The sequence below is a fragment of the Lactuca saligna genome, chromosome 3, assembly GCF_052625555.1.
Source record: "Lactuca saligna cultivar CGN05327 chromosome 3, ASM5262555v1, whole genome shotgun sequence".
In the NCBI taxonomy this organism is placed as follows: Eukaryota; Viridiplantae; Streptophyta; class Magnoliopsida; order Asterales; family Asteraceae; genus Lactuca; species Lactuca saligna.
Genome location: NC_136419.1, coordinates 184,113,935 through 184,135,597, shown reverse-complemented (window position 1 = coordinate 184,135,597; position 21,663 = coordinate 184,113,935). Strand labels below are relative to the sequence as shown.

The following is a 21,663-nucleotide window of genomic DNA, read 5'->3' as shown; positions in this document are numbered from 1 at the left end:
CTTTTATTAACCTCTAAATGCTTTTAATAAATATTCTAATTGTTTTTATTTGATAATTTTCTTCATACAGATTCAGCGAGTCAAGATAGGGTTAAAAAAAGTATGAACACACTTTCTTTCAAATAATTCATAAAAAAAACAAATGTTTGGATTTATTTTTCTAATTGATTTTAATTGTAAATCAAAAGAAAAAGAAGACAAACCTTATGTTGATTGATAAATAGAAATTTGTTGTTATGTATTTATAGAACTGTGACCATATTATATATCATAAACTAATATATTCTAATTGATTTATTTTTCTAAGTTAGTTATTCTGAATATTCTAATTTTGTTTTATCATGTATTCTAATTGATTTTAATTGTTAAATTTCATGACAAAAGATTTGTAAATTCTAATGGAATTTGATGTTATTGATGCAACTAAAAAAGTGGAAACAAATGCAACTGTAAGAAAAATAGGGAAAGAAATCTATATCGATATAGGTATAAATTGTGATTACTTTTGGATTAAATATTATAATTGCTTTTATTAACCTCTAAATGCTTTTAATAAATATTCTAATTGTTTTTATTTGATAATTTTCTTCATACAGATTCAGCGAGTCAAGATAAGGTTAAAAAAGGTATGAACACACTTTCTTTCAAATAATTCATAAAAAAAAAAAACAAATGTTTGGATTTAAATTTCTAATTTTGTTTAATCATATATTCTAATTGATTTTAATTCTTAAATTTCATGATAAAAAATTTGCAAATTGTAAATCAAAAGAAAAAGAAGGCAGATGAAGGAAAATCAAAGAAAAAAATTTAAAAAAAAACGTTGTTACTTCTGAAAGCGACTCTGATTCATCCTCACGTCATAGAAAAAGAATTAAAAAAGGTATCAACAATCATTCTTTAAAACACTTAACAACATAAATTTTTTGGATTTATTTTTTTCGGTTGATTATTATGAACATTCAAGTTGATTAAAATAAATATTCTAATTTATTTCAATTTTTAAATTTCTTCATACAGCTAAAAATACAAAAAAGAATAAAATACTTGAAAAGAAAAAAAGACACTATGTTTTAGATTCTTCATCTTCACAGTCAGAGACATCAGAGTCAGAGACATCCACAACACAGAGTGATGAATATGGTAAAATATGTTGTCTTTTATAATATATATGTTGACATCCAATAAAAGTATATTATATTTTTCTAATAAAATAATTATTGATGCAGATAAAGTAAATAAAAAGAAAAAAAGAAAAGTCAAAAAACATTTCAAGCGCAACAAGAAATTAATCCATAATGATGTGAAGCACAAAAAGAAAAAACATGTTTCTGATTCTTCAACAGAATCAGAGACAAAATCATACACACAGTCAACGGGTAAAATAATCTAAACTTTTTTTTTTCGTGAAATATGATTTTATACTTTACAATTCCAATATATGGAACAATATAAATATTAGAGTGTTTCGAAGAATATTTTTCATAGACTATGTTTGACATGAATTACTTATGGATCATAACTGAAAATTCTTGGTATTTTGATGTGAAAGTATTTTTCTATTGTTTATTGATGTGAAAGAATGTTTCTATGATATTACACATTCTATATATTATTATATCATAAATCATGTTATACTTGATTTTTTTGTTGTTTTACTTAGCTGATATAGGATTTTGCAAACATTTGAGTTTAATTTTTTATAAATAATATAATTTGAATAAATATCTACATTTTAATTAGATGATATAGTATTTTTGGATTAAATTCCATAGAATATTCTGATATAATAAGTGTATATGTATAATATTCTGTTTGGAATATTACTTTGTAATTAAATGAAATATGATTTTTGGATTTTTGTGGGGTTACTAACATCTATGACTGATGTAATGAATTAGATGATGAATCTGATGAAGAAATCTATGTAAAAAAGAGAACCGGTGATAGAAAATATGTTGAAGGAGTGACAAAGATTAAAGAAGCAAAAAGGAAGAGGAATAGTAGGGACAATCGTGCAGCAATAAAAAAAACAAAAAACCGTGAAAGAGCAAAAGACTGTGAAAGATATATTGAAGGAGTTGCCTTCAATAAACACTAGATCGACACTTGGATTGATGACAGATGCTGTAAGTTCTTTAACATCAGAACAAAAAGATTGGGTGAAACGGATGGGATTTAAAGCATTTTTGAAGATCAACATTAAGAGTATTCCCTTAAAACTTTGCCATTTTGTGCTTAAGCATTATGATGAAGGCACAAACAGTATTCTGATTAAAGGAAAAAGAATAAAGATCACAAAGGAAAAAATTCATAAAGTGTTTGGTTTACCCAAAACTGGAAAAAGCTTATTTGATTTGGACAAGGTTAGTGAAGATCATCAAGTGTTTGATGGATGGATGAATGAACTAAAAGACAGAAAGGCAAATGCAACAAACTACAAGAAGATTATTCAAAAATCCGAACAAGTGGATATGAATTTCAAGCTGGGTTTCATAGCTTTATTTGTTAATACGTTTGCAGAATCCCTTCCTATGGGGACAAACAACTTAGTTCCAGTTAGAGCACTTGTTGAAGTAGATGAAATTTCTAAAATCGATTGGTGTGCATATTTGTTGTACTGTGTGAAAAATCAAAAGGGAGATGGCATCCAGACAACCCCAAGTGTTATTATATAGGCCCGATGTTGTTGCTATCGGTATGTTTTTTCATATACTTATTTTTTTTCTTAAAAATGGATATCTAATATGATGTTAAAATAATGCAGCTAATTTACTGTGATGATATTGAATGCAAGCTCCAAAAAATAGAACGTAAAACACCATTAGTTACGATGTGGATAGCAGATAAGTTGAAGGAAAGACAATCTTTTGAGATTGAAGCTGATGGATTTGGGGTTGGGAATCTAATCGAACAAAGTTCAAATTTAGAACTTGAGAAGAATGAAAATCAGGTGAAAATCAGGACACGCGTATTGAGTTATATTCTAAGTAGAATATATTATTAAATTATGTTTTAGAATATATTTTAATTATATCCTAAATTAATATAAGAAAAATATTCTAATGTCTTTTTTCCCAGGAGTATGAAGAAAAGTATGAAAAAATTTTCAACAATGTCTCAACTAAAAAGAATGATATGGAAGATATTATTTTTCATTGTCTATCGAAGTTCCCTGAAGACAATAAAACGAAGGAGATGATAAGAAAGTTTAGAGACATATCTTCAACTACATTTTTTTCTAGTCGAGAGAAATCAGAAACTATTATGGAGAGAACTGAAGTCAAATCAGATAGAGATGAAGAGCTTAATAAAACAAACATTTCTGATTCTGATGATGATAAAGATGAAGGAATGAATACAAAGTTGGTTGCATTTTTAGCTGTTAAACCATTACAACAGAAGTTTCCAGAGAATGAAGAAACACAAGAAGAAGATCAAGATATGAATGTTGATGACCGAATAAATTTGGGTTTTGAGAATAATATTGGCGAGGAAACGATTAGACATCCGCATAATCCAGAAAGACAAATAGAATTTGAAGGCATAAATGTTGATAACAAAATAAATTTGGCTTTAGAGGTGAATAATATAGACGAGACTATTGAAAAAAAGAATTTAGAAGACAATGTTGAGAGCAAAAATCTTGTTAAAGGTGGTGAAATGATTGGTGGGGAGAATATTATGGAGGGGATATTGTAGAGAAGGTGGTTGGAGACAACATAGGTGAGAGCTCAATTGTTACACCAAAACACAATCCAAAAGGTATATCTATTGATTTTTCCCCTTGGTCTAATTCATTCATAGAAAAAATGGATGAGGATTTGCTTAGAATATTCTCAAACAGAAATCCAGATTCAAATACAATTCAAAATCCAGTTGTCAGATCTCCTGTTCCAAAAAAGCTAACATTTGAAAATTCAGAATTTCCTTCCTTTGATCTTCAAATAACCCAACTAATGAACAATGCAGAAACTGGTGATAATTCTGAGGGTAATGATGAAGATGGAGAATTAGAAGGGAATGAAGAGCATATTTTAGATGAGAAAGGGAAAAAGGGTCAGAATGTGAATGAAAGAGGGAAAAGGAAGGTGACTAATCCATATATTTTTAGATCACCTTTTGTGAATAGGGTAATTGACTTAAGTGAAAAAGTCAGTACTCAGCAAGAGATAATGGCGCAAATCATGTTTAGATGCATTGCAGACAAAGATCCAATGTAAGTAAATTCATAATTGTGTAATATTTCTATTGGAATATTTTAACTACAATTCAATATTTTTGTTTGAAGGGAAATGCTGTTTGAAACTGAGTCTGGAGACATAATGGATAGGGTGCATTTTGAGGGTATGCGTCCAAATCATAAGATACATCCTTTCGTTATTGATTGTTGGGCTGTTGTTCTTAATTTTGAAGAAGAAAACCTGAGAAACAAAAAATCACCACCACGTGTCTTCTTCAACACTCAAATTATGGTACTTAATTTTTAAATTTGTTTAAATCTATGAAGCCAAAGAAAATGAAAATGGCATGGCAAACAAAAACTAAGACAAATGATGATGGTATATTTTTGATGAGGCATATGGAAAAATACATGGGTGAGAAAGAAGAAAAATGGGATGTGGAACTGGGAGAAGAAAGTGTTAGGACATCTAAAAAGATTGCAAAGTTGCGTACATTTTATGTTTCTAAGCTAGCAAACCATCAAATCAACAAGCAGAGAAAATTGAATGTTACAGAAGCATTGGAATTTTCAAAACTTGATAAGAAAACTAGGTGCATGTTGGTGAAAGAAGGCAGTGAAGCAAGAGACAATTTGGAAATGAAGAAAGTTTGAAAAATTTTTATATTGGCTTATTACATACAGACATTTTATTTTCTATTTTGATTTTTTTTAAATGCTTATGTTTAAAGATATACTTAAACCATTGATATTTTGGTAAATGATATGCTTAAACCAGTTAGTTGGTATCTTAATAAAATATTTACTGCTTAATAGTAAATGATATATTGCGTTTAAACTTTTTGTTTGATGATGCCTATTTATTTGATTAAAAAATTGTTTGGTAAAATGATAAATGATTAAAACACATATTGTTAATATTGTATTAAGCTTATTCTAATTTGTTTTATGTGAATTATTCTGATTATTCTGGTTTCATTAAAATACTTAATAATAAAACGTTTTAATATAATATGTAATTTTGTTTTACAATATTTTAATAAAAAGAATAAATGAAATTAGATTTAGTATCATGTTACAATAATAAAAAAATTACGATAATAAAAATTTTAGTATACTTTAGAAAAAAAATACATTGTCTCTATTAGTAGAAGTAAAATTTTAGAATAAATGAAAATATTTGTTTTAGAATATTTGTAATTAAGTAATTTTATTTTACAATTAAAATAATATTTGAACCAAACTGTAAGTTTTTAAATTAAAAGGGACTAAAAATACTAGGACGTATTTTCCATGGACGAAAAAGGGACAAACGTGATAACTTTGAGATTTTATACTTATGCACGATGGAAGAACATTAAAATAAAAAAACTCAATTTCTTCATCTGTGTTCTCAAAACCGTCTTCCAAAACTTCTTATCATTTTCGGTTTTAAACACTCCATCAAAACCCTAACTTCTTGTGCTCTTGAACTCGTCATCTTCGATTTTTCCCTGTATCAATTTCAATTTTCGATGTTGTGAATCCGATTTTCACTTGATAACATCGATAAAACCCTAAACTTACCTAATTTCATTCTTATCGAGTATTTCTTATCAACGAAAATGGCTACATCAACACGTGCTTCAGAATCTACACCATCAGATCACCTAAATGCCATTATTACCAAAAACTTCTCAAGAAATTCCAGGTATTTTAGTTCTGTTAATTATCATTTATATCCTTGAGTTCGTTTGAAAACGACGATATATCTTTGAGAATTGACCTTCTATTGTTCCTCCAGTCTCCATATCTACATACTAATAATTAGGGCATCGGGCTCTTGTTTCTTAGTGAATATGAGCGTTTTTGTGTTGTTTGAGTATGTATTTATAACAAAAATATGCCCCTACTTATATTACATTTAATACATTCTTATGTGGGATTCTTTGGATTAATGATAAATAAAGCTTTAGCCTTTCATCTATTTGCAGGGGCATTCGGTTTTGATTCGAACCAAACACATTTATTTAATACTTTTGAGATTTTGTGTGTATGTGAAAAAGGAAATATACACAAGTGCTTTCAAGGCATATATGAAAAGAAACATTCTCATGGTATTGGTCCTGATGGTCTTGGTCTGAATAAGAATAATAAAGTTTTTCCATTAAACAATTGCATATTATGTCCTCTAATAATTCAGAACTTGATCTGAATTAGTATAGAACTCATCACATAAACAAAAACAAAATTGTGTAATTAACAATCAAGTTATTATATGTGTTTTCTGCATTTTCTGAAAAAAAAAATAGAGAGTTATCATTCCACTTTTGACATCTTACTATGTGATTCAACTTCTAACTGTTCTTTTACACAAAACTTTAATCATTATATAAACTTTATGCATGGTTAAGTCAAGCATCACTAGGGTAAGTGGATGGAAAAAATACTATGTACAGGGACATATTCATCAATTTGCTTCTGTTTTTAATGTGTATGTATGTAACTGTGTTTATAGAAAATTCGAGTAATTTTAATCTCATAAAGAAACAGTGCAGGGGCATATTGGTCAATTTGCTTTAAATTTATTATGTGTATCTTTATATGTTGTTTTCTTTGTGTGTATGTGTTATGATGAGTTAGAATATAATTTTGAAATAAATGTAAGTGTTTTTCTATTACAGATTACATTTAAATTGTATTTAACATTAATTATTTTCATGCAGATAATATTATAACAAGAATGACAAAATCAAAAATAAAAATGATGACACTGGGTAGAAATAGTGAAGTTGAAACTTCAACAGGCAAATAGTTGGTTCAAAAAAGAAAATAATCGAAGTCGATCAATCAATTAACAACTACAACATCAAAAGAAAAACAAAAAAAAGGTATATCATCAATTATTCTATTCTAATAAAAATATTTACCTCATTTATTTCTGTTATTCTATGTATTATAATAAAATATTCTATATTCTATTATTGTTTTTTCTATATTCTATTAATTTTATTCTAATAGAATATTTTTAATTGTTAATCTAATTTGTTTCTGTTATTCTATATACTTTAATAAACTATTCTATGTATTATAATAAGATATAAAAGAATAAATGATATATTGTGTATTCAATGTTTTCAAATATAATATATTTATCTCATTTGTTTATGTTATTCTATGTATTACAAATAAAATATTCTATATTCTATTAATGTTTTTCTATGTTCTATTAATCTTATTCTAGTAGAATAATTTTAAATGTTACTCTAGATATTTGGATATGATAAATCAATTATTATTTCCTAATTTGATTATGAAAATGACAATAAACAGCAAGAAGGTTGTATATGGATAAAACTCATGAAAAAACTTCAATAGCCGAACGACTAATTGAAAGAAGAAAATCATTGAAGCTTATGGATGAATCAGCCAATACAACAGCAAAAGCCAAAGAAAAAAAAGGTATATCATCAATTATTGTATTTGTACTATAATATCTTGTGTATTAGTGTTATTCTAATAACAAAAATGTCATATATAGGTAAAATTCATATTTGTTATTATTGATTATGCATTTACAATTAGAGTTAGCAGAAGCATTTTACATCATTATGATTTTATACTTTACAATTCCAATATCATGGAACAATATTATCTTTGACATCAATTGCTTATGGATCATAACTGAAAATTCTTGGTATTTTGATCTGAAAGTATTTTTCTATTGTTTATTGATATGAAAGTATGTTTCTATGATATGAAATATTTATGGTTCATATTACACATTCTATATATTATTATATCATAAATCATGTTATACTTGATTTTTTTGTTGTTTAACTTAGTTGATATAGGATTTTGCAACATTTGACTTTAATTTTTTATAAATAATATATTTTGAATAAATATCTACATTTTACTTAGATGATATAGTATTTTTGGATTAAATTTCATAGAATATTCTGATATAATAAGTGTATATGTATAATATTCTGTTTGGAATATTACTTTGTAGTGACAAAGATTAAAGAAAGAAAACGGAAGACGAATAGTGGGGACAATCGTGCAGCAATAAAGAAACAAAAAACCGTGAAAGAGCAAAAGACTGTGAAAGATATATTGAAGGAGTTGCCTTCAATAAACACTAGATCGACACCTGGATTGATGACAGATGTTGTAAGTTCTTTGACATCAGAACAAAAAGATTGGGTGAAACGGATGGGATTTAAAGCCTTTTTGAAGATCAACATTAAGAGTATTCCCTTAAAACTTTGTCATTTTGTGTTAATCATTATGATGAAGGCACAAACAGTATTCTGATTAAAGGAAAAAGAATAAAGATCACAAAGGAAAAAATTCATAAAGTGTTTGGTTTACCCAAAACTGGAAAAAGCTTATTTGATTTGGACAAGGTTAGTGAAGATCATCAAGTGTTTGATGGATGGATGAATGAACTTGAAGACAGAAAGGCAAATGCAACAAACTACAAGAAGATTATTCAAAAATCCGAACAAGTGGATATGAATTTCAAGCTGGGTTTCATAGCTTTATTTGTTAATACGTTTGCAGAATCCCTTCCTATGGGGACAAACAACTTAGTTCCAGTTAGAGCACTTGTTGAAGTAGATGAAATTTCTAAAATCGATTGGTGTGCATATTTGTTGTACTGTGTGAAAAATTCAAAAGGGAGATGGCATCCAGACAACCCCAAGTGTTATTATATAGGCCTGATGTTGTTGCTATCGGTATGTTTTTTCATATACTTATTTTTTTTTTCTTAAAAATGGATATCTAATATGATGTTAAAATAATGCAGCTAATTTACTGTGATGATATTGAATGCAAGCTCCAAAAAATAGAACGTAAAACACCATTAGTTACGATGTGGATAGCAGATAAGTTGAAGGAAAGACAATCTTTTGAGATTGAAGCTGGTGGATTTGGGGTTGGGAATCTAATCGAACAAAGTTCAAATTTAGAACTTGAGAAGAATGAAAATCAGGTGAAAATCAGGACACGCGTATTGAGTTATATTCTAAGTAGAATATATTATTAAATTATGTTTTAGAATATATTTTAATTATATCGTAACTTAATATAAGAAAAATATTCTAATGTCTTTTTATATTAGGTTAAAGTATGATTTTATAAAAATCTGGATATTCTTATATTACATGCTTATGGTTCATAGTAAATATTCTAGATATTCTGAGATGATAAAATATTACATGCTCATAATTATATTATTTTATTATTTTTCAGGAATATAAAGATAACTTTGATAAGATGTTTAATAAAGTTTCATCAATAAAGGAGGACATGTGTGGAATTGTTTCTGATTGTATATCAAAGTTCCGAGATGTCAATATAACAAATGAATTGAAAGAGAAGTTCATTAAGTTATTTTCAGATCCTATTTTTTCTAGTGCTGTTAATCAAAACAATGAAAACAAAAAAAAAAAAGGGATCACATGAAAGGGTTGAATCTAAAAATGGTGACACAGGGGAGAATTATATAAGTTCTTACAAATCACCATATATGGATAAAGCTGTGAATTTATTTGATAGAATCGATTTGCAGAATGTTCTTTTGATTCAGGTTCTAATAAGATGTGCACATGAGAAAAATAGAATGTAAGTCACTAACTCTTGGTATAATACATGTGTATATTTATTCTAATGTTGATGACATATTTTTTATTCATGTTTAAAATTAAGGGAGGTACTTTTTGAAACAAATACGGGAGAGATTATGCATAAACATGATTTTGAGAGCATGTGGCCTGAACATGTTATACATCATCGTGTGATTGATTCTTGGGCTGCTGTTCTAAATTACGAGGAACAAAAATCAAAAAGTAAACCATACCGCCTGTTCTTCAATACCAAAATTATGGTAAATTCTTTTACAATTGGAACTTCTATATTTTAGTTGTAAATTGTAACAAGATATTCTAATTTTTCTGTTTTTCTATGTTTACAGAGTTCTGAGTTGTTAGATGAAACTAAATCTTTTGACGAGCGTTTTTTAGCTTTTGAGACTCGTGTTGATAAGTTTCTATCTAATTTCAAGGCAAATGTAGATTTCAATGATCTTAAACTCGTAAGAATATTTTATTAATTAAAATATTACATTATTAAAAGATAGGAATTATGTTAACTTTTTGATGAATTTGTTGGAATTGCAGGTGGTTTTCCCAATACATAACGGTGATCAGATGTATGCTGTTGTTTTCAACCTAACATATCCACAAGTTTATATTATAGACAGCATACAAACAAAATCGTTAGAAGAAACTTATGGAATGACACCAACATCATTAGTAAGTTTTCATTTACTTTTATTAATTGTATTAAAGTTACAATATAATATATTGAATAATGTAATTTTGTTAATATACATTGCAGAAATTGTACTTTATACGATATTTGGAGAAAACTACATTTATCGTCAATAAAATCGAAGGTTTGCGATCAACAACAGTGAAGATGATGAAAATTGACTGGAACACAAAGACGTTGACAACAGAGAATGGAGCACTTTTAATGAGACATATGGAAAAATATTGTGGAGAAAAGCAAGGAAAGTGGAATGTGGAAATGGAAAAAGGCAGTGATGTGCAAGATGTTCAATTTGTAAAATTACGTGCCTTATATTTTGTTAACATTGCTACACATGAAATCAACAACCACAAGGAGAGAGTTATCAAAGAGGCAATCGAATTTGGAAAATTTGATCATGCGACTAGAAAAAAGATGTTAGAGGAAGGTATCCAAAGCATGGATGAATTGGAAATGGGTAGTAAATAGAAGTTGATAGAAGTTTGGAATTTTATAAATGTGGTTATGGTGACTTAACAACAATTCCTTTTCTAATATCTGTATTATTTTGAATAAATTAGACAAAAAAAATGATGCCTAGTATTATGTAAGAAACTTGATATGGTTTATTAGGTGATTAATGCTTAATGTATAGTAGGTATTATGATCACTTCTTAATGACCATGGTAGAATATTCTAATAGAATAATGTATAATGGAATCAGTATTCTATTAGAATAATATTAGATGTTGCATATACCTATATAACATTCTTACATGCATAATCTTGTATTATAATATTTTGATAACAAAGCATTATACTGCAATCATTCGTATATACTTCAAAAAATTAAAGATTGAAAATATTAGAAGAATCAATATGTTCTCAAATGTATAACACATCATCACAACCCAAATGTCTCATACATTATCACAAACCAAAACAATAGAAAAAAAATCCAAACTAAAAAATTCAAACTTTTATCTATATGGTATTATTGAACTTTATTGAAATACGAAAAAAATCGAAATATATTTCTAGACACAACTATGCACTTTGTACCTTGGAGTTATTCAACAATGTCAAACATTTCCTTGAATTATGCCCTTTAACCACACATGTTTTGCATGATCTTGATTGCTTGTTACCTTGAATAGTAGCCTTCTCCAAAGCACTTTTTAAACGTTTTCCTGTACCAGAACCTTTATTCTTCACCATAGGTGGATTTTCAACATCAACAACTTCAGGATTCGTAGTAGCTCCGTAAAGTTTATCAATATGAGCTTCTTTTGTAACCGGTAATTTGTCTGAACCTTGTTCACCAATATCAGTCATAAAAACTTCAAGCTTCTGCATGAACTCTTCTAACTTCTTGTCATCATTACTTAATGAAGACAAGCATTGATCAAGCATGGAAAAAGCTTTGTATGCAACCTTCTCAACATTTCCAAACGAATCAACATATCTAAACGTCCTTTTCAAAACTGTGGTGGGGATAATATCTCTTCTCCATCTCTTAAGAATGTATCTTGACGTGATCTCTTGTATGTCATAAATCTTTAAAATACAGAAGATGTGTCATAAATCTTGACGGGATCTCTTGTATGTCATAAATCTTTAGTATATTCTAAAATGTCAACATTACCTCAAAATCACCTTCACTTGTGTAAAAATTCCATTCAGAATCGATGTCAACTTTTTCTTTTTTCTCAACTACTACCTTCTTCTTTGATATATTTGTCCTTTTATGTTTGACAATGCATATATCAGAAACAACGCCTGATGTAACACTCTTATGTGAACAAGAAACAAGTGAATGAAGAATCTCCCTCTGCACCATGAGAAAAATAGTCTTGGTGTATACCATAGATGCATGTTTCTCCATATCTTCAAGAGGTGTTTTGATGATTGGAATTATAGTAGATGTATCAAAATCAAATTTGATCTGATTATTCCTTTGCCTTTCCATAACAGACTCAAAAGCATTCATGAAATTGTTTAACGTATAACCATGATGCGATACCCTATTGAATGCTAAATTCTCACTTTCTGACCGAGAAGTTGTTCTCATTAGACCTGACATCGATACATCTTTAAAATAGGCTGGAATCCAACTGCTTCTCAAATCAAACATATCTTTCATCCATTTATTGTCTTGCAACTTATATTTTACCATTAATGCATCTCATTTCAAAATCATTGACAACAATTTTGGAGTCCCATACTATACTATTGAAGTCCGCCTTAAAATCCGATTCATTCATTGTTTCCCAGCTTACCTTCAAAAACAATTCATATATTATTCTGTTAGAATATAATATAGTATAAAAAGGCATTTCATTTAATCTATTATCCTAATTACAAAAAATATTTCATTTAATATTCTGATAAGAATATTCTGATAAGAATATAACAATAATGTTAGTACCTTCAATGGAAGTTTACTTGTGATATGCCACATACAAAATCTATGTTTTGTGTATGGCAATACTATCTTAATAGCTTTTATCATTGTTGGATCTTGATCGGTCACGACCATGATTGGTGCTTTTCCAAAACACTTCAAGAATGACCGAAGTAACCATATATAGGAATTTGTATCTTCTCTACACAACAAACCAACTCCAAAAGTGACGCACCTTTTGTGATTATCAATGCCAGTAAAAGGTACAAATACCATACAATACCTAAAAAAACACAAAAAAATACCATTAGAATATATAACTAAAAATGTTTATATTTCTAGAATAAATACATGTTTGTACGATATGTTGCGTCAAACGAAACAATGTCCCCAAATAACTCAAAGTTTTGTTTTGAAGTGTCATCAGCCCAGAAGAGAGCATTTAACTGCTTCTTGTCACATTTGTATTCGTATGTAAAATTTGTAACATTCTCTTTACGATTCTGAAGCTTTGTAATCAACAAATTTGCATCAGTGCCCCCGATGTGACAATTTATATCCCTTGTAAAAATTTTCCAATCTATCTCTAGTCCATCAACAAATTCACATCCTCCTTTTATAACGCACATTAGTCTATATGCTGTAGTTGCCCCCACCTTTTCACTCAAAAGCTTATGTATAAAAGCTTGATCAACAACATTCAACTGACGTTTAGCTCTTGAAAGATGCATACAATCTTGATTGATCAATTTGTGGTTGTGTTGTTGTTCAAAGCGCCACAGGTAAACTTCTGAAGAATGTGGTATAGCTTTGAATGCAACAAAAGCTTTGCAATTTGTGCGTTTACAATTACTATTTCTTAATTGCTTGTTATGATCATCACTAATTGTGTCTAAGGTAGAAGTGTTTGGCAATCCCCCTCTATTGCATATAAAATATTTCGAAGTTGTGATTCCACTCTTTTTCCTCTCTGTTGATTTTCTAATATCAAAACCAGATCTTAATGCATATCCTTTATACCACTTAATAGCATCTTTGATATCTTTAAAAATTGAACCCAAAGTAGGTATCCAACTAGGTTCAACCTCTGGAATCCAAAATAAAGAACCATCAGCTCCAATGAATTGTTTGCAAGAGCCATATTGTGCTGCAACATTGTCACTTTGAACTACAAAAAAGAATATACTACCATGTTAACATATAATCATAATAATTTGCATTCATATGACTGTAATCATAAAAAACCACAATCTTATATGTGCATTATTCTATAAGCATAATATGCAGTAACATGAACTTATCACCAACATCATTCTATAAAGAATAACCGATATCAGTAATAGAATTACCTTGGATTTCCGATTGATTTCCATCATTATGCAGAATCTCTGAATCACCAGAGCTGAATTGATGATTTTCTTCATCGTAATGATCATTTCCGATGTCATTTATATCTAAATCATACATAACTGTTACTACATTAAAAATTGAATATGTTATATGCAAATAACAATGAAAACAATGATTACCTTGGGTTTCCGATTGATTTTCCTCGTTATGAAGAATCTCTGAATCAGTAGAACCGAACTGATGATTTTCTTCATTGAGATGATTGTTTTCGATGTCATGCATATCCAAATCATCCATAACTGTTATCCTTATTGATATATCAATGTAAGTAAAATATTCTATAAGAATAACATGTAGTCTCATGAACTTATCATGAACTTATCACTAAGATGATGTTAATGAAATGCAAATAGATGATGTTAATCAAAAGAAAACAGATGACATATTGCTGAAAAACATAATGATTGAATTAAAAGTTAAAAAACAAACAATGAAATAGGTGATGCATTGTCAAACAACATATTATAGATTAAATTGTTTTCTAGCTCAAACAAATTCAACAACAAATGATCTTTGATTGCTGAATTGGATGTCTCAACAAAAGATGATGTTTGATTTCTGAAATCACAAATCAATACAAATATAAAATTGGAGAAATCGATAATAGCTTGATGATTCAATTCATGAACTAGGTTAAAAATTGAATACGTTATATGCAACTAACAGTGAAATCAATGAAAACTCAAACCTTTATCAATTGACGATTTCATGATGTTGAGTAAAATTCACGGCTTGAAAGATCGTAAACAATTGTTGAAGATGAGGATTAGAAGAAATCGTTGAACACTTGAACCTCTACCGAAATCGATGATCACAAAGTTAAAATTGATCAAAATCACTCAGCTTATCAATTGTAGATGAAGAAGAATCAAGAACATGAACTCGAATAACACAAAAATCGTGAATTTAAAAGCTCTGATTTAGCATCGTTCGATCAATGTCAAAAATCAAATCGATTATCGGTTGAAAGAATATAAGATTGGAGATAGAATATCGATCAAATTGAATTGAAGAACAAGGAATGTTGTTTCATCGAATAAATTGGTAGAAAACAGGAACAGGTGAGATGATTTCTGGATGACGTGAAAATTAAGCTAACCTGATCATCTTAAATTTAACCTAGTAACTAATCTACCCCTAATTAACTAATCAGCTAGAATAATTAATGCTAATCCCTTTTTTTTATGAGCCACAAGATCAAATCTGATCAAAGGCTAAGATTTGATCCCCATGTCTCACAAAATATAAATGGTCTCAAATGAACCTCTACCTCTCTCTCTCTCTCTATATATATATATATATATATATATATATATATATATATATATATATATATATATATATATATATATATATATTAAAATTCTCAAAAAGTAAAGTTCCTAAAGAGTTAACATATTTGGTCCCCTCTTTATTTCTCTTTGGTCAATTGTGGCTTGTTTGTCAAAATTGCCCCATTTCTTTATACAAATTACAATTTGCTCATTCTATTTCATTTATTAAAATTTTTCCCTATTATGTATTCCGCCACCGCCAAGCTTCTGAGATAAAAGATATGTGGCTTATTCCCTTTTCTTTTCTTCTGCATCTCCTTCACCCTCAGTTGTATATCTTCCCACCGCCATTGTTTCGTAGACCTTCCACCACTTCTTTTTCGTTCTGCATCCCTTCAATGCGATTCTTACCCTTCTCCTTCCAATTCTGTAAATCATTTGTCAATCTGCTCCACCGCTCGACTACATAACCAATTGTTTTGGGCCAACCCGGTATTATATGCCCATTTTTTCTGTATCTAACCTAATTGGAAACTTGGCTACCCTTAGATATATTACATTTTTTTCTGTATCTAACCTAATCGGAAACTAAAGACAAAATGGATTTGCCTACAAATGGTATAACCTCAACTGAAAAACCACAAGTTGCAAAAAATCTTCAATCGCTGTCAGTTTCGCCATCACCATCACTCTACGCATCAATTTATGTGGTGCTTCAGAAAAGGGGTTAGACCAAATTGCCTATTTGCTTTGAAGGTTGGAGTTGCGGTGGAGAACATCAAGTCTGCTATCACAAAGGGAGTAGTAGAAGCAACCGACATGTTCGTTCCCAAGTCACCGCCTCCAGTTTCCTTTATCTGCATCATCTCTCTTGCCAAATAATCCGACCCATTTGTTTCAACTGAGGAAACCACCGCACACCGCCATTGTTACCGTCTATTTCCGCCTCTCAACAATATAAATACTGGAGTTGAAGAACAAATTTATCATGCTTTCCTGATGACGATGTATACTGTTCGATTCCCCTTTACTGATTTGAGGCTGAGAGCGACTGATGTTGAAAACGAGATGTTCATTGATCAAGGGTTTTGTTTATGGGATTTTCAAATTGAAATCCAAAGTTCAGCCGTTTGATCATATCTTCTCTGCAATGTTGCTACTGGTAAGTTATATCTTATAGTCTGACTTTTATCAAAAGCAACGAATGTGATTATTAAAATTTAGAGACTGTGTTAGGTATATCTCCATTGAGAAGTATAAGCAGGCTACCTTTTTTATTTTCTTTTATCTCCACTCCTGATGACATTGATTGTTTTACCTTTATGGTTAAACTTTGTCATTTGATTATCTTACTTATATAGTAATCCAAAAAATTTCGGCTTCAGATTCTTCCCACATCCAAGGTTATTGTTGCAGTCTCCACACAGTCCTCTCTCTGTCATCGCAAGCTTCCAATCGGTTCTAACGCCTTTCCTCTACCAACTTTGTCCTATTTTGTGTAAGTTTTGCTATCATTCCTTCATATTTTTTGTATCTGAATCATATTTATTTCATGAATGTGGATTTTAATACTTATAATTGTTTTAGTTTAAGTATATAGACGAAAGATTGACCAAATTACAGGGTGGGGTAACTTTGGTGATTCTAATTTGATTCTTGCTCTTGCTTATGTCTTGACTCTTGATCATTACAGGTTCGTTTTCCCATGAAGCACCTCATATGCTTCACTCTCCAACACCATCTGCTTACTATCTCTACACCTTTATTTCAAGTTTCTATCAATCTTTTTTCTGAACTTTGTTATACTTTCTTATTTCACACATCTTTCCCAGTCTTATTCTCTACATTTGAATCTGATGATTCAGTCACCATCACAAGTCTGTTTGCCCCAATCAAAAGTTTTTTCCAAAAAAAAAAAATTACATCAAACTAATCAGGTTACAAGCCTATCCTGTGACTAGATGCAATTTTCATGACCAAATTAATGGAAACAGACACATAGATACAGACACACATAGATGTAATTTTAATGAATACAGAGAGTAGAAAGTAAAAGTTCCTTCCTGTTAGGCACTGTATTGTTGTTTATCAGTTAACGGCTGAAAGTTTCTATGGCTTACTGCATTTAACCTTATATTAACTTCTTTTTATATATTAATTTAGGTACTTCAAACATTTGAGTATGCTTTGGACGAGTTTTGAACTGTTTCAAGGTACATTGCTATTTGTTGAATTTCACCCTATCAGGTTAAATGTAAGAATTAGCAATGTACTTTAATATATGACATATATCATAACAATTTAATTTCGTATCTTTCCATTTAAAAATTATGCTTCAATTTTTTTTTCTTATCGACGCATTAAATCTTTTATCCACTTGCAACATGGTGTTAAATTTCCTCTTTTTTTTTTTTTTTTTTTTTTTTTTTTGTGTGTGTGTTTAAATTTTGTCAGTTTGCAAATAAGCTGTGGTGCACCCACCACTAAAATTCACATACCAAAGGCAGAAATCAAAAAAGATTCCAGGAAAAGAGGGGACCACTGCCAGTCACACAAACATTACAGAATTGGTGGAGGAGCAGGGGCAAAATGGGAAATAACGGACAAAAGTGATGCATGTCTGCTTTTTATTGTGGTGGAGCCTCATTGAAAGGAAGCAGAGAAAATATTAGAAGCTTCTTATCCTTGGAGACCAGTAACAGCTCGAATTGTTACCACCTATCTTTCCTTAGTGTTAGTCTGTTATTTCATCCTTGTTTCTTGTCAATCTTTGCCAAATTAATAGAACAGTAATCTTTGAGCAATTTTGTTGTGTTGGAAAAGTATTTCATTACATAAGCATGATGATGTATGGTGGAGATGGCATAGGTGAGCTGGTAAGCCTGTTAAAAAATAAAAATTGTTATTAAATAAACTTTTTTTTTTGCCGTTTTCGTTCTATAAGTTTCACATCATAGATCTAACATAAATTATCAAATTAAAAATCACTATGTTTAAGTTGCAATGAAAGATGATTAAAGTAAATATTTCTTAAACATGATTGAAGAAACTAATTGACGAAATCAACATTCGTTTAAAAATGAGAAAAAACACTTCATTTAATTTCAGTAAGTTGTCTACTGCTCCTAGATCCCCACAAAGGAACTAAAATATTAAACTTTATCATATAAAGCCAGATGTAACTTTATGTCCAAAAGCCATTCCTAGCATCTGCAAAAAGCTCCAAAACAAAAAAGCAAATAGTAATATACAAAAAAGACCAAATTGCCCTTACTTCATAAATTTGAACTAGAACTGCATAGAACCTTTTATAGATCCCTTATTTCTTCTCTTTTTTTTGTCTTTTCTAAATAGAACCAAAAACCCTTTACTATGTAAGAAAGGATAGAATGAAACAACGATGCCAACCAGTTCCATTATTTGGATTACTTATTTGATAACAGGTATTTTAGTGAACCTAAAACAAGGTTTACTTCATCTTATTTTATTTTATTTTAATGTTTTGAATATTGCAATGGTCCATGCCACCTCGCCGACTCCTTCGCCCAATCACTTCCTTTTCATCGAAGATTTCGTTTGTTGACTCTCTTAGCGGTTTCCCGTTTTCGTTCCTGGCTTCCTCTTCTCACCTCTCTGTTAGGTTACATTTCCATTTCATTGTAACTCTCCCACCTCTAATTTCTTTTCCCATTTTGGTTTTGGAGTTGACTACGACCAATGAACTGGATGCTGATTACAAATATCTGTTCTTTCACCTTTAAAATCCACAAAAAATTTTCCTTTGTATGTAAGGTCGATTACTTTAATTTGGTTGCTTTTTATAATTTGTTGTTTTTTTTAAATGGGCTATCACTTTTTTGAAATTTGATTAAAATATGCTTATTTGCAGGGTTTAATGTTGAGATGGAGAACAGATATTGAACAGGATTAGAGAAGAAATTATGAAGGCAGCAGATGAGTACAATGGATTCAGTTTGGTAATTTCTTTTGAATTCGATCAACTCTTTTTTTCTTTCTACCAACTCCACCCACTTTTTCTACTTTGTTTCCAAAATTGGAACGTGCTCTTCTTATTAGCTTCACTTACCACATGTTCGATAAAATGCCTTTGAGGCATTCACAACAATTGTAACCAGGAAAAGCCCTCTCAATGCGATTCCCTGAAATGTATAAAGATCAAGAATTGAAATGTATAAAGATCAAGATTGTTAATTGTGGGATGTTGAATAACACCTTTCAGTTTTGAGATTAGGTCAACTGAATTAGAATTCCGCTATTATGGGTAAAAGATTAAGTACATTGTTATTTTCGACAATTTTCCCTTCAACTAATATGATTACATGTTCCATTTTAGAGGAATATGATGTACTTGCCATATATCATGCAGGACCTACTCTCATGAATAATCTGAAATGGCAAAACATTAGTATCCTCAAAACACTACATTTGTCCATACAGCTAGCTTAGAAGCTAATGAAAACCTACGAAGACATAATCTAGATTGTTAAGGACAACCAATAAACGTATCACATTTACCATAATATCCATGTATTTTCAATTTAATGATACTTATATCTTTTGTTTGTTGTAGTAACCAACCATTTTGGAAATCTTTTGTACTACCCTCAAATGGAATGTAAAAACCTATGAGTTTGAATCAAATCTTTCAGAAGGTTTACTTCTTTTTTTGTCATTTTTTTTTGTTACTTTTGATCCTCCAACTTATGTTGTTTTTAAAAAACTACTTACAACATTGACCTTTCACCTTTATGTTTTTGTTCACAAACAATCCTTTCACTTTCATTTGAATTTTTCATAACCCTCGTCTTTTATTACATATTATTAGTATTTAGTTTTTTCGCAGAAATGGTCCCTTATTATTATTATTATTGTTAGACAAAATTACACGATTGGTCCCTGTGGTTTACCAGATTTAACACATTGAGGACAACGATAGAAACCGAAATCACTCTTTTATTCCTAATCCGATTTTTTTTATTAATTTATATTTCTCTTTTTGGTTTTAAATTAATATTTTATTTATTAGAAAATACCCACCCAATACAATAAAGCAACCAACCAACTGCCATCACCACCACCGCCAAAATTACATATATGGTCCATAAGGTTTACCCGTCGTCACAAATTCAATCCCTACTACCTTAATAAACCAAATTACCCTCATATTAACGGACAAAAAACAACGGTCTATATTTTCTGGATTGATTTTCCGGCTGCTGCCATACATGGCAATAAAATTCAATTTATGAGACCATTTCTTTATTTTTCTCATTTATTGCAAGAAATAATGATTTAGATTTCTTTACTTATGTAATTAGATGACATTGTTTATCTTTCTTTACTAGATTATCTCAATGCAATTCAACATTCTACTTTACTTTACAAAGCAGTACCTTCCGATCCCGACAACGTCAGAGAATCTTTTCTAGTTTTATATAAGTAGTTTTAAATTATATGATTTTTAGCCCTTTTTTTTTATTGTATACACATATCATTTAATAAAATAATTTTACATTACATCCTATTTGTTTATATATATATATATATATATATATATATATATATATATATATATATATATATATATATATATATATATATATATATATATATATATATAAAGGAAAGAGTTATTTGGAAAACAAAAAACCCTAAAAATACATAAAAAAATACCTAGACATTGCAAAACTTTTTTTTGAATTTTTTTATCAAAAAATCGCAGCATTTTTGACAATTTCGCTGAAAAAAAAAATCAATTTTTTATTTTTTGTAAAAAAAAAAATTTCAAAAAAAATTTCAGCGATTTTATGTTAAAAGCTGTGATTTTTGATAAAAAAAAAATTCAAAATTTTTTTTTGTGATCTCAGTATTTTTTTATGCATTTTTATGATTTTTAGGGTTTTTTTTTTTTTTTTTTTTTTTTTTTGTTTTTCCATAGAACCTATATATATATATATATATATATATATATATATATATATATATATATATATATATATATATATATATTATTATTATTAACTAATAATATTATAAAGTATAAGGGTTGAATTTTAACTTTTAAAATTCTA

At 29.2% G+C, this 21,663-nt stretch overlaps 2 protein-coding genes across 11 annotated transcripts; one reads left to right on the top strand and one right to left on the bottom strand.

Annotated features, from left to right (window-relative positions):
- Positions 1-11,530: 11,530 nt before the first annotated feature.
- LOC145036241 (protein FAR1-RELATED SEQUENCE 5-like) lies at positions 11,531-14,534 on the bottom strand. The gene is made up of 7 exons (XM_078984697.1): positions 14,417-14,534; positions 14,237-14,362; positions 13,249-14,055; positions 13,103-13,170; positions 12,657-12,762; positions 12,129-12,559; positions 11,531-12,040 (listed from the first exon to the last, which is right to left on the bottom strand). The coding sequence occupies exons 1-7, from the start codon at positions 14,532-14,534 to the stop codon at positions 11,531-11,533; spliced, it is 2,166 nt and encodes a 721-aa protein (XP_078840823.1).
- Positions 14,535-15,810: 1,276 nt separating this feature from the next.
- Positions 15,811-19,828, top strand: LOC145037602 (uncharacterized). Of its 10 annotated transcripts, XR_013678919.1 has the most exons (6): positions 15,811-16,733; positions 16,957-17,069; positions 17,159-17,264; positions 17,735-17,784; positions 18,026-18,447; positions 19,461-19,828. XR_013678919.1 is itself a non-coding variant. In XM_078986302.1 (4 exons), the coding sequence occupies exons 1-4, from the start codon at positions 16,626-16,628 to the stop codon at positions 19,490-19,492; spliced, it is 303 nt and encodes a 100-aa protein (XP_078842428.1). In that variant the 5' UTR covers positions 15,812-16,625; the 3' UTR covers positions 19,493-19,828. The 10 variants fall into 10 exon arrangements, 3 of the variants coding, with proteins under 3 accessions (XP_078842428.1, XP_078842427.1, XP_078842430.1); XR_013678918.1 differs by lacking the exon at positions 17,159-17,264 and having other exon boundaries at positions 17,265-17,784; XR_013678916.1 differs by having other exon boundaries at positions 17,159-17,784.
- The last annotated feature ends 1,835 nt before the right edge of the window (positions 19,829-21,663 follow it).

Excerpts from the sequence above, each read along its gene's own strand:
- LOC145036241 (XM_078984697.1), bottom strand. The coding sequence starts at position 14,534 with ATGGATGATTTGGATATGCATGACATCGAAAACAATCATCTCAATGAA. Across the intron at positions 14,056-14,236 it reads AAATCAATCGGAAATCCAAG|TTCAAAGTGACAATGTTGCA; the intron begins GTAATTCTATTA and ends TCTTTTTTGTAG. Across the intron at positions 12,763-13,102 it reads GTGCGTCACTTTTGGAGTTG|GTAAGCTGGGAAACAATGAA; the intron begins GTTTGTTGTGTA and ends TTGTTTTTGAAG.
- LOC145037602 (XM_078986301.1), top strand. The coding sequence starts at position 16,626 with ATGTTGAAAACGAGATGTTCATTGATCAAGGGTTTTGTTTATGGGATT. Across the intron at positions 17,070-17,734 it reads CCAACTTTGTCCTATTTTGT|GTACTTCAAACATTTGAGTA; the intron begins GTAAGTTTTGCT and ends ATATTAATTTAG. Across the intron at positions 17,826-18,025 it reads TTCACCCTATCAGGTTAAAT|TTTGCAAATAAGCTGTGGTG; the intron begins GTAAGAATTAGC and ends AAATTTTGTCAG.